The following is an 18,036-nucleotide window of genomic DNA, read 5'->3' on the forward strand; positions in this document are numbered from 1 at the left end:
TTAACAAATTCCAAAATACAGCCTCTCAAAGCTACTACCAAGGCTGTAGACACTTACTGTTTTCTAAAGTTTTAGAATAAAATTCAAGTAATCCAATTAATGAAAAAAAGTAGAGCTTTTTACAAATAGATCTTTATCAGCACTCTGCAGATCTTTATCTGAGTCAAACTGAAGTAGGAAAAATGTGTGAGTGTAATTTAAAAATTGTAAAATTTTTACAATTACAAGAAAATGAGATTTTCAGGCATTTATTGTAGAGTAGGGATGAGTGGGTACATCTGTATCTGTTCAACCAGCTAAATTAAATATCTCTATTTGGAGTCAGTGAAACTTCAGCCACAAGTGGGTGTGGCCCACTGGAAGTTGTTGATTTGTTGATTCAAGTCTGAAACTGATATGAGTTGATCAGAAGTTCCTATAATTATTAATTAATAGAAAAGTATTTACAGAACAGTCTCAGAATTCTTTATGAACTTTGATGAAAAACCTTCCCAATGTGGACTTTCCTCCATCACAAGTACAGATATTAGCAGATTTTACTCAGGTGATACTGAAACTAAAAAGTACATCATCTGTACCTGATCCTCATTTCAGCCAAGTACTCCCTCACCCTTATCATGCAGAATGTTTAATGTTAATGTTCTCTTCTTTAATCTGGTGTACACTCGTATGAGGGTGCACGGATGCTGGCTGCTGCTTAAGAAGCCGTCACACACATCAAATAAACACATGCACCTTTTATCCAGCAGCAACTTGTGCAGTCACCGACTCGGGAGTCTTCAACATAATTGCTCTAAGTGCACGGAGGAGAAAGTCATGTTCTTTAGTAAAAGGGTTCACCATATACAGTCGAAGTTGCTTTGACCCCCAGATAGTTTGTTTATAAGAATAAAGCCAGTGGCAGAGCAAAGGTTTTGTGGATCTAAGACCTTCTTAGATGAACAGGTTCTTTGAAGCTTTTAGTTGCCAGGTGACAGAGAAAAAAAGTGGTTGTTTTTTCCCCCACAGAATTTGACCGAGTTTGTTGTTACAGACCGAACTCCAGGTTGAGAGAGGGCTTCACAACAATGCCACAGACACCCCCTCCACCAGTGTATAGTGTATGGTATTACATTAGTCTGTTCGTTTTGCTCTGTTTTTAACCTTTTTAGTTTCATTGTTTCTGTTGGCAGAGATTATGGATGGAAATGTGCAACTGCATTATGCATTGTTATATTAAGTCCAAATGTTTGCTTTGCTCATCTCTTCTCCTGTCCTTTCTTTGGCTCTGTTCTCCAAACCATTAATAAAATTGTAATTTCCATAACACATGATAAAAACTATCACAATCAACAGTGATAAAGTCTACATAATTCTCAATGGATTCAAGTCTTCCAGTTTTTCAGTGCAATACCACAATACTGCTTGGACAAACCACATGCAGTACTGCAGTACACAGTATCACTAGAAACAATAGAAATAATCACTGCAAATACAGCATCCTCTCCTCCTACTGTAACTTCTGTTCTTTTTCTCTGTTAGATTTATTATGTTTATGTAGCTGGAAAAGAAAATGGAAACTTTCCACGCATACAACCACTGTTTTTCCACTGTGATGAGCCAGGTTTGCTTCAAGCTGGAAGAAGAGTGGTTGACTGTGTTGTTAAACCCCTGCTGAACTATTTCTTCCTTTGATCACTGGATCAGTGTGGAACTACAAATACACAGAAACCAACAAAGGGGATATTTATCACGTGTGTTTGTTCTGGTTAGACGTGGCTGCCTGTGCATACACTCCCTGCATACCAAATGTGTAATGGAGCGTGCACACTCCCCTTAATTGTTATTCTATTGACACTAGGAAGTCGGGGGGGTGGGGTCTTAGACTCAGTCAGACCTGCTGATATGAGTCGTTTGCACTTGCTATCAAGGGCATAAGACCTTTTGAACCTGAGACATTGCGCTCATAAGTTTCGTTCAGGCAAATTTCTAAAAAAATTAAAAAAAAACATATCAAATGCTACCACATTGTGAGTTAAAATGCTCTGGCAAGGGATTTTCATTTATTTCTTTTTTTTTTTATAAAAACATGTTTTTTTTCTTTTTTCTATATCCATTTTCACTAGCTACACGTAAATAATTAAAGGGGACATTGCAGACAGAATAAAATACATGTCATGTTCTGTGTTTACGTTTGTTGCTTGCATAAATCACAGCACATGTGGTCCCCCTTAATTTATACTTAAAAAGTTACTCTTGTTTTTCATTTAAGATTCAGCAGACAGGGTCACAGGAATAGAGCATGGGTTATGAGAAATGACAGAAAAGGGAGGGGTAGATATCAGAGCAACGCACACTGTTCCTGAGGGCTGTGGTCCTGCTGCTCCGAGGCCCCACGTCTCCTCAGCTCCTGTCAGCTCATCAAGGCCCAGTCCCTGCCTATTCCCTGTGGAATACCGCATCAAACAGCCTGGGGAGCCTTTTATCCCAAACAGAACGCTGCCTCTTGTCACAGCAGAGGCTCTGGAGCAAGCCACATGAGGATCGCGAAGTTTAACACGGCGGAGTGAAAGTCAATACCCAACAGAGGTGGTGTAGCACAGACACGAATGGGGAAATGGGGAAAAGGTCACCAGGAAAATGAAATCTTGAAAGACACAGCTTGTCTGAGACAAGAGCACGCAAAGCAAGAAGCCAGATGATGCTGGGCAGGCAGTTAATGTCACGGTTCACTCTTTTGACCCTGTGCCAATTCTGACATCTCACAATTAAGTCCAAACATCTACTATTTTCTTTTCCACCAATTACTGTAAAGGTTACTGCTTCAGTTGTGAACTTAGCTTGTGTATACAAATCCTCCTTGTGAATCTCCCTCAGTGAAGACACAATGGCTTCCCAGTCTAATTTCCCTTTGTTTCAACCTGTAGCCAAACTCAGACATGAAATGGCTTGACTGCACACCCCCAAGACACAGAAGAGCTCTTTGTACTAAGGCTTGTTCTGCTCTATGCCATTTTTAATCTTGGGCAAAAGGGAAGAGAGCTACTCCTCTTATCTTAGATGACATGAAGTCTTTGCTCCCTCACTCTGGCACTCTGTCATCTTGGTGCTCTGAAACCTAACCCTCTTTCATGCTTTCCCCTAGTGGTGGTTGCGGTGGCAAAGTGATACACTGAATGAGACTGGTTGATTTTGTTTAGGTTATTCCATCTGAAGGTTGTTGGTAACATGGTAAGTAAGGTTAAAGAAGTGCAGACAGCAAGGGTATTAGCCTCCTGGACTGTATTTTTCATTAAGTCCAGTGCACCTAACTGTTATCATTATATTTATATTGACTGTTGCATGCGCAGTACTATTAAGAGCTCATTTAACTTTCAGTATTGGGAAACGGGGTTCAGAGCATGCATTAAGTAAAGCATTTTCTAGCTGAAGACTAAAGTCGACCACATTTCCTTAGCTGGCGGCAAAACTGACAAATCTGAGGCTTGTTTAGCAGTGTTGTGTTGCTGATAAGGCCCGCATATACGGAGAGTGGACTGTAGTGTTAGTCATAACTCTGAAAGCATGCTTTCAGTAGTGCTCTTGCGCTCTTGAAAGTGAAATAAATCTGCCAATGCACAATGCAAATAAAGCCCATACAAATATAGACATATAGGGTGATCAAGTCTTAATCAACTGCTAATATTTTTTAAAATATCTCTTCCTTTTGTGCAAAAATGTAGAAACATGGAAAAATCGGATTAAAATTAGAATGGTAAGGTAGCTAATCTAACTGGCTAGTATGCAAATTGTAGCCAGACAACCTGCTAATTTATGCCTGTAAAAAGGGCAAAGTAGTGTCACAACAGCTAAACATTACAGAAACTGGCAGACAGAATTTGCATCATGGTGATCCTTGCCAACTGTTACAACTTTGTGAAAAAAGTAAAACTAAAAAATTAACTGGAAATAAAAAATTAACTGGAACTTTGTGCAGCACACTAGAGTTCATACAAGTATGAATCAGTTAATTGACAGAATGGATACTCTGGTGGCTAACATTTGCAAGCTAATTAGTGATTTGACAGAAAACTAATGAGTCTTTCAATTTTAAAGACAGGGTTTAAGTCCCCTGCTGCAAAGACAAAATATACTGCATCGTTTAAAATCAAAACAATCCATCAACATGTAATAAATGTCAATAATTTATCAGTTATAAACTACTTCACCCTCTTATGTGACAGTAACTCTAATATTTTTGTGGGGCATTTGACTGTACATTTACTTTTATTTCCCAATATTAGGATACCAGATCGTGCCATTTTTATCTGTATAGAAAAAAATTACAATCCTCTGTATATTTGCCTTGTGTGTCAAGTGAAAATGAGAGCAGACAGATATTTAAGTCACAGATGACTGCTTTGGAGAAAAAATGCTAACAATACAATAATTTAAGACTTATTAATGAACTGGTAAGAAATTGAACTTGAGAGGATACTTGTCCAAAGAGGATATGTATTGCTAACACGCATGAAATCTGCTTTTCTAGTGAAAGACCTCAACCGTCTGTTGTAAGTCTTGCTCAGAAGCACTCTGAGGTGACAGAACAAGTCATGGCCTTAAAAATCCCACAGCCCTCAACCTTAAAAGAAGGCGTACTTGATACAATGCGCGACAACACCGTGTCCTTATAACATTCTCCATATAATCACAAAACCAAAGTCCAGCAACGTGTCGAACATGACTGTATCCAATCTATTTCTACGGCGGATCTAAGCCTTTGTGAAGAGACCCAAAGGGACTTGTTTTCCAGACATCTACCACCATAACAGACTTTCCATAAGCCCTGTAGCTTCAATTTGTTCTGCCAATTATTATCCCCCGCTCTGCCACAGTGATGGAAGGTGTTGCTCAACTAGCCTGAATACCACCCTCTCTGTGTCCCGCCCTAACAAAGAGGTAGTCCCTGCCTTTTTCTGGAGGTCCAGTCAAGCATTCGCTGACAGATTGGCTGGGGCGCTTACCAGTCCGGTCTTCAAAGAGACAAAGACGATGGGGAGGGCGGCAGGGAGGGGAGGGAAGCCAGTGGTGAAGAAGAATGACCTGCCAAATGAGAAAGAAGACATACTGAAAGGGACAGAGTGGGAGAAAGAAAAAACATATTGAACTGATGGAGAAGTACAACCTTTTGACCATCTGGCTCGGTGGGTGACAACAGCCTTCATCTGTATTTTTAGAGCCGTACAACACACCAAATTACTCTGTCAGGATGATTAAGGAGAGTCAAAGGGCTGTCAAGAAAAAAAGAGCAAAACTGTCCCAGTAGGCTATGAATAGTGGAGAAAATTTTGCTTGCTTATGTCTAGAGCTCCATCATTTTATTTTGACCATAAATACAATACGAAAACCATTCAGACTGTGTGATGAACCAGAGTAGCAGCTTAGAACACTTCTTGTTTGTGTGTAATATATTCTCATTTCTGTTTAAACATGGTTGAGTACATCTCCAATATGATTTCACTTTCCTAGTCCTTCTCCTCCTGAGGAGAAATATGCAAGAGACTCAACTCTGAAAACCCCTTTTTGCTGCATTAATTCCGTGATTGCTTAAATGAAACACTGCTATTTTCTCACTCAGTGCTAAACAGGGATCAGATCTCCATGACCATGACTAATCTCCTGCTGCGCTTTTTGTGTGTATTAGCGTGCACCTAATTTTTCAGGATCTTTTTGCCAATTTGGAAAACTAATTGCTTTGACTCTGACTGGGCAAGCAGCGGAATATAATGCAGTTTAAAGCTTCATCTTTTATGACCACAAATCCCTCTACAGATCCAGTCGTGTACAACAGTGGCTTGTTAAAATGCATAAGGGCAGGTTTGCGAGAGTGGTGGGTTTTTTCCCCTCATTCTTTGCGTTTCCCCTCATCCTTTTGCTGGTCAGTGAACCAAAGGACCCTGCACTCCCAGCAATCTCCACCCACACTCCCAGTCATCACACACTCCTGAGTATTTCCCCACCATGCTGGTCTCTTTATTTACTTGCAAATACCCCGAGATGAAATGTGTTGCTTTTGTGGTGCATGCAGGAGCATTTCCTTCCACTGCTCCCTATCTACTGCTTCATGTCTTTCACTTCTCATTTCCCCATCCCTTCCTTGCCGCCTCTTTGATTTCCACCCCCCTCTTGCTGTAATTTCACCCCCATCCTGCTGTCAATCTACCCCCCCATGACTCCCCTTCTTCTTTCTCTACCTCTTCGCCATCCACTGCTCCTTCCCATGCCCAAGGTTGTAGATGGCTGGATAATGCTGGAGCCGGAGGAGGCCGTCCCACTGATTGTAAAGAGAGGGACAATTGGTCCTTTAGTCTGATTGAGTCCCCAGATAGTCAACACCAGAGATGAGAGTGTGCAGACAGCTATGAGAGGCAGACAGCAGTGGTGACAGAGTAGAGGCAGCAAGAGAAGATATATTTATGTATAGACAGAGAGAAAGGAAACTTTACAAAGAGGACAGTGAGAGAAAGCATGGACTCAAGGTGACTTTAGGGAAACTGATGCACTGCAGGCAGTAGCTTTCAGAACTTTTACAAGGGAAATTTAGTGAGTGTGCAGGGAAAAGAAGAACAAAGAGATAAAGAAGAAGAATAACAAGCATTTTTCAGAGAAGAAGGACTGAGAAAGAGGAATAAAGTTGAAAAGGAAAAAGGTAAGGTGTGGAATTTTTGCTAAAACAATATGATCCTTGACTTATACTGGTCATGTTTTGAAACACTACAGTGCCAGTGAGAAATGCCAGTAATATTTTCAACCCAGAAAAAGGAATTGTTGAGGATGATTTAAGGGCAACTGGGGATTTAGTCGACTATAACTGAGCGCTGCAACAATTTGAGTGGAGATGGAGAGTACCGAGATGAGTATTCATTCATTACTGCACTTTTGTGTTAATTGATAAACAATGTTTTCCGACACAAATATGTCGCATGTGTGACTGTCAAAAGTAGGTCACGGTGATTACTCGGGGAGCCCTGCCTTAGCTCGGAGGGGTTTTGGTGCCACATTAAAAAACTTTTTGGAACACGAGCTCAGGCTCAAATCTTGGCTCCAATTCTCAGCACGTCTGCACTGTCACCACTTCAAACAAGTCACGCTGAAGGAGAGGAATGTCTATCTGCTTTTACGGACCTCTGCTTGGCATTCAGACCTCATTTCTCGGCCTGAGCCAAGGTTCTAGTTTCTCAAGATGAGGACAGATTCATTTTTTTTTCTATAAAACCCATTAAGCTATCGCCTGTCTTGTAAGCTCAGGCCGACAAATAAGACACTAGATTGGCATGTGCACTCTTGCTGGGGCAGAAAGACTTTTTTGCCATTATCAGTGTCTGCAAGAGGCAGTGAAGGATCCTCTGAAATATGAGCGTTGTGCATTGGCTTCCATATTAACAACACCTTTCAGGTTTCTGTGATGGTCCTTGTGGTGAAGATATCTTAAATGACATTCCAGGACAAGAAATGGTTTAATAGAGGACAGGATTCTCCAGCTGTCGCCATGTGGTTGCCGGAAACAATTCTCTAAGACAAAAGCCTCAAAATTCAAAGGACATTATGAGTTCAATATTAATTTGAAAGGATCTGTCCCCAAGATACTGCGGTTTAATTTGCAGTGGAGTGACACTGATTGCAAACTTTTCCAGATGACGCTTATGCATGGTGACATCACTTCCATGCACCAGTGCCTGGGATGAATGCCAGTTTGTATGATTTAATTTCTCCATAAATGACAAGACTCCTTTTATGGCCTCCACTGAGCAATGAATGAACTAAATGTGCATCGGGGAGGGAAGGGAAGGAGAAGGAGTGAGTCCAAAAGAGAGAGAGGATTAAGAGAAACCTAAAAATAAGTGCAAAGTTTGAATGATACATTAACAAAGACTTAACATGTATGTTGAAAACTGAGGAGGGATTGTTGTGCGTGTCATTGCAAAAGAGGGTTGAACTAACTTCTGAAGTTCAGCCAGCACACAAAAGCAGATAGAGTGGCGAGAGAGAGAGACGAGTAATTAAAAACACCTTACAGTAAACGAGCTGCAGGGAGGGAGACGCTCGTCACAGCACAGCGGTGGCGGCGCACACAGCTGCACAGGCCAATGCCCGGGGAGCTCCCTACAATTAGAGAGCTCGGCAGAGGCAGGTTCAAAAGCCTGCTCCACGCCAGCGTCTCTGTCCTGAGGGGCAACAGGGTTAGAGGAATGAGGACGAATAGAGGGTAGCACACACACAGAAACACATACAGGCGTGCATGCTGTGCATCCACAGAGAACTCATATTCATACTCACACACAAACAACTATATGATCTTGAGAGAGTTTGGCCGGAATACACACCTCCCCTAGCCTGGCTCTGCCTTTGAAGGCTGCTATCTCTCCCTGTGAGCCTGCTGAGGAAACTGGGTCCTTGCTGCAGGGGGTGATGGTATAGACCCTTTGCTTTAGAAACCAGAAGACCTGGTCATTTTATTCCATCTTTATACACACAGACACATAAAAAACTTAGCAGAAGCCATGCTGCGAGGGCAACATGCTTATTGAAAGTTAGTGCAGCGGCAAAGCCTGAATTTAATTATGTGTATGTAGCGAAGTAAATAAACATTAGCATTAAGAAATGAAACACTTTGCTGAGAAAATGTGACTTTTCAGGCAGTGCTCGGTCGGGAAGGGAAATTAGATTCTGCGGCTGTATTTAAGAAAACCCTTCTGCTTTTTGCAACAGCACCCACTCAGTTGATTGTACTCAGTTTATTGAAAGACACTTTATCATGCCAGAGCTTCTGCATCTTAAAAAAGTCAAAGTGCATCGATGCAGCCCCTCGCCTGGGTCGGAGATATGCAGAGCCTTAGGCGTGGCGTCACTTTACACCGTGCAAAATCAATTGTGGTTAACAAATTGGCCGTGACGTTTTGCCCTGCCAGGGTGGGTGGAACCCTGTTTCATGGGTCCACCCAGTTTTTAAGGACCTTTTCCACAGTCTGGGAGGCCTCTTTTTAGAGCCGAGGTGAGTGGAGCACAGACATGGCCACTGTGAAATTAACACTTAATAATGCTCCGCGTAGCACTTAAACAGGGCGAACCCATACTAATGTACCACACACTGAGTTTGCCCTCACTTAGTGAATGCTCCCATCCCATTGGTGGACCAAAAGATCTGATTGAGATTTTTGACAACACAACAACTGGAATGAACAATTAATTAGATTACATTAGATTAATCAATTAATCATTTGGTCTATACAATGAAAAGTTTATAATCACATAAACCAAACAAAAACAGAAAATCCTAAAGCTGAATGTTTTGACATTTTTTGCTTGCTTTTGACTAGATGGCCAGCTGTTTTAGCTCAGTATTCCTGAACTTATCAAAAGCAATTTTTCATTACTGATCCTTGTTTCACTTCTGGTACAAAACCAATATTTCTTTCAGCACCATACATACAATTAACAAAATTATTGCTTGATTTCAATCACAATCTGTAAAACAGGGGGAAATCAGCTAGTCCTAACTTATGCTAACTCAACTTAGTCTTTACTCTTAAGGTTCGTACATGAGTTAGTCATTACACACGAATATGTTTTGTATAGTTAACTTGGGCATTAGCAACTCATTAATCTGAACAGGCGGACTTAGAGAGATTGTGTATGTCGCCTCGGCCCAGCGGTGGTCAGTCAGTCATACTGTAGCAGGTGTTTCTTGTTTGTTTTCCTCAATTGGAAGAAAACATTAACCTTGTTCGCTCATGTAGGAGCAGTTTGATATAGTCTGCTGTTGTCAGATTGCAGTTAATGGAGCAGCAGGTGGACTTGGAGTGAGATGATACAACAATATGGCCCATCATTTTGTCATACCAGCTGCTCCCCCTGACAATCACCGTCTCTTCTACTGTCACTCACTTTCTTTCAAGGGTTTCTTTTCTTTTGAAAACAAACATAAAAATCGGATGCTCATATAGCTGTTTTGCCATTTTGACATCTTTTTTTTTTATTGTGTTACACACTAACAACTCTAAATTGTGTTGCTTTCTTTTGAATACAAAGACAGATTTTCAACTAGGGAAGAGTTTTTCAGCCCGGTGGGAAAATACCTCTTCGCCTTGGCTGTCTAGCAAAGCTTTTTCATATGATTGCTCCTCCACCTTCCACTTTGCTCCTCATCCCTTCATCCTCCCATCCTTTATGCCCACCATTCACAGCTTGTGTGGCAAACACCAGCTGCTTTTTCTTTAAACAAGTGAAATGCCATAAGATTAGCAGAAGAAAGATTTGTGAAATGTTTTGCCAGCACAATTGCATTGCATGTCACCACATTAGGGACGACAAAATGGAGCAAAATGCTCGGGTGCAAGCTGTGACCTTTTAGGGGAGGAGCTGAGGGGGGAGGCCAAGTTTGGTGGCCAAAGAACAGGGAGCTAATTTTACTTCATAATGGCAACCAGGCGCCTTGAATAGACAGAAAAGAGGGGAGCAGCGAGGTCAAGTGTCACCCATCCTGCCAAGCAGCTCTCGGAGTGAAAGCCAGACACACACACACAAATGTATGCACACACACTCGGGCCAGCCTCCCGCTGACAATGCAGCCACGCCTCCCACCCTTCCTTGCCTTTTGTGTCTCTTCAACAATGATTAACTGAGTTTTGCGATTCAGAGAGTGCCTGCAGCAAGCACAATGCACTCTCTCTTACAAAACATAATGGAGTCTAACCATGAGTCAAACAGTCTCTCTTTCTTCCGCTGTTTTCTTTTTCAGCCCAAAACTTTCCAGCTCCCCCTGCTAACAGCCTCTTTGCTTTTCTTTTCCTTTCTCCCCCGTCTCTCTGCCTTTTTTTTTTGCCTTTTGACCATAAATCTGCCTATTTTCCTCCGAGCTCGTTAATGCAGGAAAAGCAGGCAGATGCTGCTGTCCTTCTAATACATAAAATTAAGATGCAAATAGAAAGAGGCAGTGTAGGTGCCATGAGCTGCATGTGAAAAGGTATTGATTGGCTAAAATCAATGGGTAACTTTAAAAAGCATCTCCTGCAAGAAATTCGTGGAAATTACCTCGTTGATCTTAAAGATTCCTGTGATGTTCGTATCAAAAAGAGCAATGCAGAGGGAACTAGTATTTAAAAGCATGAGCAAAAGGGCCTTTCAAAACCTGAGATATGGGGGAAAATACACAGACAACACAAAAATACACTTCTAATGAGTAGTGTGCAGTGCTGACAGGAACTTGTAGAACACGAGTACATCTGAGCAAGGGTGTTAACAGAAACACAACAGTCTCGGAACATCACACCCCGGGCCTTTTGCAGGAGGTGTGAAGGAGCTTACCTCTCCCTGTGACAGGATGAGAAGGAAGCAAACAAAAGAGTGTGGTTGAACGTCTCCTATTTTTTTGGTTTTTTTCCCCCTAATATGATATGCCTTATTGTCCCTAAATGGAGAAAAAGGAGCTCAAACTAGTTGTATCAAAAGAGCACAATCACTTCTTTTTTCTCTGGCAGGCTCCAAATGTGGCTTTATGCTTATATGTTCAAGAGAATATTACAAGGTTATGAGACTGAAGGAAAATTATAATTGTCAAATGTTATTATTTGCTTTTTGTGGAGACTTACATGAAAAGATCAATATCATTCTCATGACTGTGTGTTAGTTATGGAGCTAAAAGCAGTAGGCAAGCTTAGCATAAATGCTAAAAGCAGGAGAAAGCGCTACCCTGACTGTCTCCACAGTTCAAAAATTCATCAACATGTCTAAAGCTTAAAAAACACATTGTGCTTCATTTCTTTAATCTGTACACAGGCATGAAAAAAAGAGAAGTTTTGGTTGCAATGGAAACTACTGTCCCCATCTTTTTCTCCTCTTATCACCTCCTCATCTGCAGTACAAGAAGAACTCCCTCATTCAGCTGTGATAAGGCACACACAGTTCATTATAACTCAACAAAAACTCAGTAGTAGAAGGTTAATTTGGAAGCAGGAGAGAAGACTGTCATCTGTGGGTTTCCCACAGACTGCAATATAGACTGAGGCTCAGTACACAACCAAAGGATGATAGTGTATAAAAGGACATACATGTGAAACTTACTTGTCTTGTCTTTTTTCTCTTACAGCAGCCAGAAAGGAAAGGAACCAAGAAACAACTAAACTTGTGAAGAAATAGGAAAAGCCTTCTTAAATACTTCTCCACCTTTAACAATGGTAGGCGGATTACATCTTCCACCTGTTGCAAGCATCTTGCTCCCTTTGGCCCTTGGTATTTTGACCCTTCTGCCTCAGAACCTTCTGGGTAAGCCCACAGAGGAGGAAAATGCAGGAAACTCAGTGCTGCTTCAGAGGGTGAAAAGAGGCTGGGTATGGAACCAGTTCTTCGTCCTGGAGGAGTACACTGGACTGGAACCACTTTATATTGGAAAGGTCAGTATTGACCACATGCTGTACTGCATTAACATGCACACATATGCACACACATAAAGGTATAACCTGAATAATTACAGTGTACTGAGTTTTGGCCTGGCGAGGGAGCTGCTTGGTGTTTCTAATGGCTGGCTCCATGAATGCAAAAGAGAAGATCATGGGTTGGTCAAAGTAAAATTAAATGGCTGCAAGGAATAAAAAACAAAAGCAATTTAATCCCTGGATGCACTGTGTCCCGACGAAGCCTCTCTTCTGTCCACTTTGAACCAGAGCCACACAGCAGTGATTGAGTTAATTGACTTGAGCCGAGGCTTCATTCAGTCTGCTCCTTTCCACAGAAGTGGATGGTAGGTCTGCAACACAACCGACACGCTCTGAAAAGAGCAGGCGAGGGATGCTCACAAAGGATCACTTTGATCGCTCAGCCGCTAAAGTGAATTGAACATTTGATCAATAGTGGTAAGGCCAGTCAACATCAGCAGGGAGACAGAACAATCTTGAAAACTACACTGAAAATTGCCATTACAACACCAAAAAAGTGGCTTTTGGTGAAGCTTTCTGAGTCAGCATGTCTAAATATCCCATCATATTGACCTCTCTATGGCCATTTGTCCTTTATCAAATTATTGGCTATTGGACTATTAACAGGCTTCTCTTGTTTACCTTTGTGAGTTAGCTAAATTACAAATTAAATCATTATCTGTTAAATGTACATCTTGGTATATCTTTGGTATGAAGAAAATGTTTTTTGCCTTTGGACATGCAGGACCAAACTGAACTACATGCCAGTGAAACTAAAAACTCACCTAATGTAATGTTAGCTAGGGAGCTAAAGGGGAGTTCGACTGATATTTTAACTGTCTCAGCTCTAACTGTCAAACATGACTTTTAGCAGTCATTGTTTGAATTTCTAAATGAGTCTGATTTTCTAGTTATAGAAAATATGAACTTTGTAGTTTTTGGTAGGTGAAAGAAATAAAGATAAAATTTCATCAGCGGCACATTTCAGCATTGTTGAGGAAAAGAGGTAAACTTTATTGATGACACTTCTTTTTATTCCATATGATATTTTACTTTCCGAAAATTCAAATTTCTCAAATGTAACGGAGTATAACAGTTGACATCTAATACTTATACAGTTTTTACCCTTTACTAAGTCAGATAATATTCATGCCTGTCTTTTTTTCACTAAATAACAAATTGCAGTGGCATCTAACTGAATAAAGCATGAATGCATTCAAATATTTTGCTCAAATCCCTAAAAATATGCTGCCCTGACCTTGAAAGGCCCATTCCAAACATATGATGAATTTGTCATTTCTGACTTTTAAAACATTACGGTGGCCCACTAAGCACTCGTCTTTGAAATTTCCCATTGGTTATTGTGCAAACCTGGCCAATTAGTGTTCTGGAATAATGTCCCCTGCATGCTGCATTCCAAAAAGTCAAATGTTCTGACCAGATAGAAGAATAGCAAGTCCTGAGAGAGTAACCACCACTACAAAAAAAAGTACTGTATCTGCCTATATGGTATATTCCTTACAGTCGCTGTAGCATAGTCATGGACCATACTACTTCTTCTTCTTTTCCATGTAGCTTTTCATCACTGATTCTTTTCAAGCTGCTCAGCCTAATTTTTCTGAGCTCAAAGGACTAAGTGATTCTGACAGGCCAGGCTACTACCCAGAGAGACACTCACAGCAGAGAGGCACTGTATAGGATATGACAAAGTAGTAAAAACATTCACTGTAGCCTCCCTGCCTGAGGGTTTTTCTTTTTCCCCTCATTTTAGTATTAAGAGCAGAAGGGATGTTGGAGGTCTGGGCTTTGGGTTGGGCCTGAGACTGAGCAAGTAACTGATAGATAGAGTGTCAAACTCAGTCTTTTCATAAGCTTTGGTGAAAAGGATGGATCAGCTCAGAAGAAGGTAGATGAGGCAGTAGAAGGAACTGTCCTGAGATATATCACTAATAGACATGAGGCTGAAGCCCACAATGCCGTGATGATTAAAAAAACACATATTCTGGTGCTGCATTGGGCTGCACAGCACTTTACCGGAGAGAGTGTAGGTGGGCATGTTGTCCAAAGAGATAGGAAAAGCTGTATTGTCAGCTGCTCAGGCAGTCTTGAGTATTGTCAAGATTGCAGATGAACTATCACCAGAATAACAACAAGTGCTGTAGCTGAAAACCTGAAGCAGTTCAACAGCCTCAGTGTGGTAATTCCATTTCATGATCCTGGACGACGAAAGGACAAAGTGAGCATCTTGAAAAGACTGTGTTTAGAACTGTTGGGTGAGTTTTGTCAGTGTTGTGTTGTGTGCTTGCTGTATGTTGATTATATATGAGACAGACATCAATAGTGCTGTTTAATTCCACTCTGCCATTGTGATAAAAGTACTTATCATACGCAGAGAAGCTCTTTCAAGCAAGGAGTGATTGCACATCAACACTCTGGCATTTGCACACACAGGCCACAAACGGGTTCTGATTGCAGTGCAGGGCCCATGGCAACAATCAGGCTGTAAGCTATGATTAGATGTCTACTTACAGCTACAGTATTAAGGTGCACATACAACCACACACCACCCATGGAGATCTAGAGTCAAGGCCCTGGCGCAAGAGGAAAGTAACTAGTCAGACAAAGTCATTGGCATATAGCACCAGGTCAATTCAAAGATGTTAATTTTACAGGTATATAAAACAGAGAAATGCAGCATGTTCATGTTTGTTTGCATATACCGGTAGCTTGGTTACCAAGATTGTGGATTAATTTCTTTTGACCCACTCCAGAAATCAGCAGACACTTGGTATTATGCTCTACAAGGCCAGAACACCAAGCAACCTCACAACACATTTTCAGTTGGATTCAGAGCAAAAACTTTCCACTGTTTGGCTCAAAAAATGTCCTGGTTGACTCATCTGTATGTTTACAATCACTGTGCTTCTGCATTGTTCTAAAATTGGGAGGTGTGACCTTATTAAATGTCCTCAAAAACATGTCACTGCACCACATGTCTTATATTCCTGTTAGTTTGAACTTGTGACCATAGTTTTACTTTATTGATGTGGTTTTGTCTGGGAAATGTTGTCATGATTTTGAAGACTGCTCCCCTCACAAGTTATTTGATCAAAGCACCAGCAGTTCAGGCACAGAAGTGAACACTTCTAGTTGTCCCATGCTGCTTCTAAATTCCTTGAGAAAAGGTGGAGCTTTTCTTTGGTAATAGGCATTGTGCAATAAAATCTTTCTCTGACTGACTTATAAACATCTCTGGGAACATCTCCACAGCTCCACTCAGACATGGATAAAGGTGATGGTTCCATTAAGTACATCCTGACAGGCGAGGGGGCAGGCACTACCTTCACCATTGATGACAGCACAGGGGACATCCATGCTATCCAGAGGCTCGACCGGGAGGTGAAGGCCCAGTATGTCCTTCGTGCCCAGGCCCGCAACCGCCTGACGGACAGGCCTCTGGAGCCTGAATCAGAATTTATTGTTAAGATCCAGGACATCAATGACAACGAGCCAAGGTTTTTGGATGGGCCATACCAGGCGTCTGTGCCTGAAATGTCCAAAATAGGTGAGCAGAGGGAGATGAAGGCAGACAGATGGCTGGAGACAGAACCTAAATGTTGCCTGTGCATATCTGAGTTGTTTGTTTTTCAGTTGCAGCACATGGTGAACAATAGCAAAGTGCATAATAACCCTGCAGAGTTATTGTTGTCATTTGTTCTTACAGGCTCGTCTCCATCTGCTTCATTCACTATTCATAATCCTACTTTTGTGGTTGCTTTGAAGTAAATACACATATAATTCCTAAAGCTGCTCCAGCCACAGATCTCCAACCAAAATTATTTATTTAATTCATATGATGACATTGCTCCATTTCTCCCCACCTTTGCCTTTATGTTCACGCAGGAACATCTGTTATCCAGCTGACTGCCACAGATGCCGATGACCCCACATATGGTAACAGTGCTCGTGTGGTCTACAGCATCCTGGAGGGCCAGCCTTACTTCTCAGTGGACGCCAAGACTGGTGCGACTTCACATACACTGCTAAAAAACTCCCTCTGTAACTCTCAAGCTTTTACCAGCTTTTTTTTTCTTTTACATATAAAACTGATGTATTTCAAACTTCACCAGCCACTTTAACTATTTTATGAGCTCCACATGAATGTTTTATAAGTGCGAATGATGTTAGACGACCTGATAAAGTCGACAAACTACTACTGACAGAATTTACTGACACTCGAGTGACAGTTAATGCTAATTCCCCACCTTGTTTTTAACACTGCACCACGCTGGAATTGCACCACAGTTTGATTTTTCACAGTCCACACTCTAAGCCCCTGTGTATACCAAACCAACTCTGAATGTGGGAAGCTCAGCATGGTTCCTGTTGTTGCTATGAGACTACGGAACACTTGTTTGAAACATGGTGCTCTTTTGTTACAGCATGCAATATCTCAAACTTCTTGCACTTGACATAAAAGATATGAAGCTCGAAGTGTGACTTCATTGTTGTGAAAGTGAGGACAGAATATAACAGGCGGTCTTTCATGGTGAAGTGATCGAATGGTTCAAAAAACAGTCTTGTAAGAGAAAGCTCATAGGTTTGAATCCCAAGCCATGTCAGTTAGTTTGCATAGTCTGTTTACCACAAACCAAATATACTTGTTACTTCTACCAAACACTGCTTTTGTGATGGGCATCATATCCACACATCATTAAGTTTATTTGCTTTCTTGACTAGAGTTAGATAAAAAGAGTCACTTTAATGTTTCCGCATTAAGTACTGCACTAGAACCAAGAGAGTTAGCTGTTAGCTTAGCTTCACAGAATGGAAGTGGGCAGAAACAGCTAGCATGTCCAAAGTTAAAAACTAAGTCTCTAAAGCTCTGCTAAGTAAAATTGTGTATTTTGCTTGTTTAATCTGTATATGATAATGCATTTTATTTTTTAAGTATAAAAAAGGACTAACGGTTTCCCCCTGCATCCAGTCTTTATGCTTTAAGCTACCCTAATCATCTCCTGCCCATAGCTTCATACATAATGCAGAAACATTAGACTGGTATCACTCTCTCCTAACGGTCAGCAAGAGAGTGAGTTGAGTGAGTGAGTGAGTTGAAATTAAGTGAGACTGAGAAACAGTTAAAACAAAGTATGGAAAAAAGGTGCTAAATAATCTGGCATTGCAACACATGCCACACATGATCATGGCTGTGATGCAATGTTTCACTTCCAAAAACCCATTAGCCTCTTAAAAGCAGAGAGTCACTGGGCATTGTTTACCACAGCTGCCTCATTTCCTTGTTTGTCAGCACAGAAATCTGTTTCCAAACCTCTCATGCTGCGCTGCCCATCAGTAGCCACTCAGACTGCCAATGCCTTAGGTTCATCCATCACAGAAACAAAAATGGCTCTACAGCTATCAATCACCCTCTCTGATTCAGTTGTAAGCTCAGCAGTGAGGCTTTTATTGGTGGTAAAACAATGTAAACTGTCAACACAGCATAGCTCAAACATACAACACTGTTAAATTCACGTCTTGCTCTTCAGCACAAAACAGCACTTGATTTTAGTTGGATTCAGCTGCATCTTGCAAAGCTGTCTTTGTATGG

At 41.3% G+C, this 18,036-nt stretch overlaps 1 protein-coding gene across 2 annotated transcripts in view; it reads left to right on the forward strand.

Moving 5' to 3' along the window:
* Positions 1–18,036, forward strand: part of LOC124049449 (cadherin-20-like) — a 68,393-nt gene that overhangs the window by 36,428 nt on the left and 13,929 nt on the right. Inside the window, exons 1-4 of one of the 2 annotated variants that reach the window (XM_046371105.1) lie at positions 4,803–6,667; positions 12,104–12,407; positions 15,699–15,993; positions 16,332–16,451. In XM_046371105.1, the coding sequence (XP_046227061.1) occupies positions 12,189–12,407; positions 15,699–15,993; positions 16,332–16,451 (634 nt within the window). In that variant the 5' untranslated portion in view covers positions 4,803–6,667; positions 12,104–12,188. Of the gene's footprint in view, positions 1–4,802; positions 6,668–12,103; positions 12,408–15,698; positions 15,994–16,331; positions 16,452–18,036 lie in introns of those variants that run through there. The other variant, XM_046371104.1, reaches the window with a different exon arrangement.

This window comes from Scatophagus argus, chromosome 18 (assembly GCF_020382885.2).
Source record: "Scatophagus argus isolate fScaArg1 chromosome 18, fScaArg1.pri, whole genome shotgun sequence".
Lineage (NCBI taxonomy): Eukaryota > Metazoa > Chordata > Actinopteri > Scatophagidae > Scatophagus > Scatophagus argus.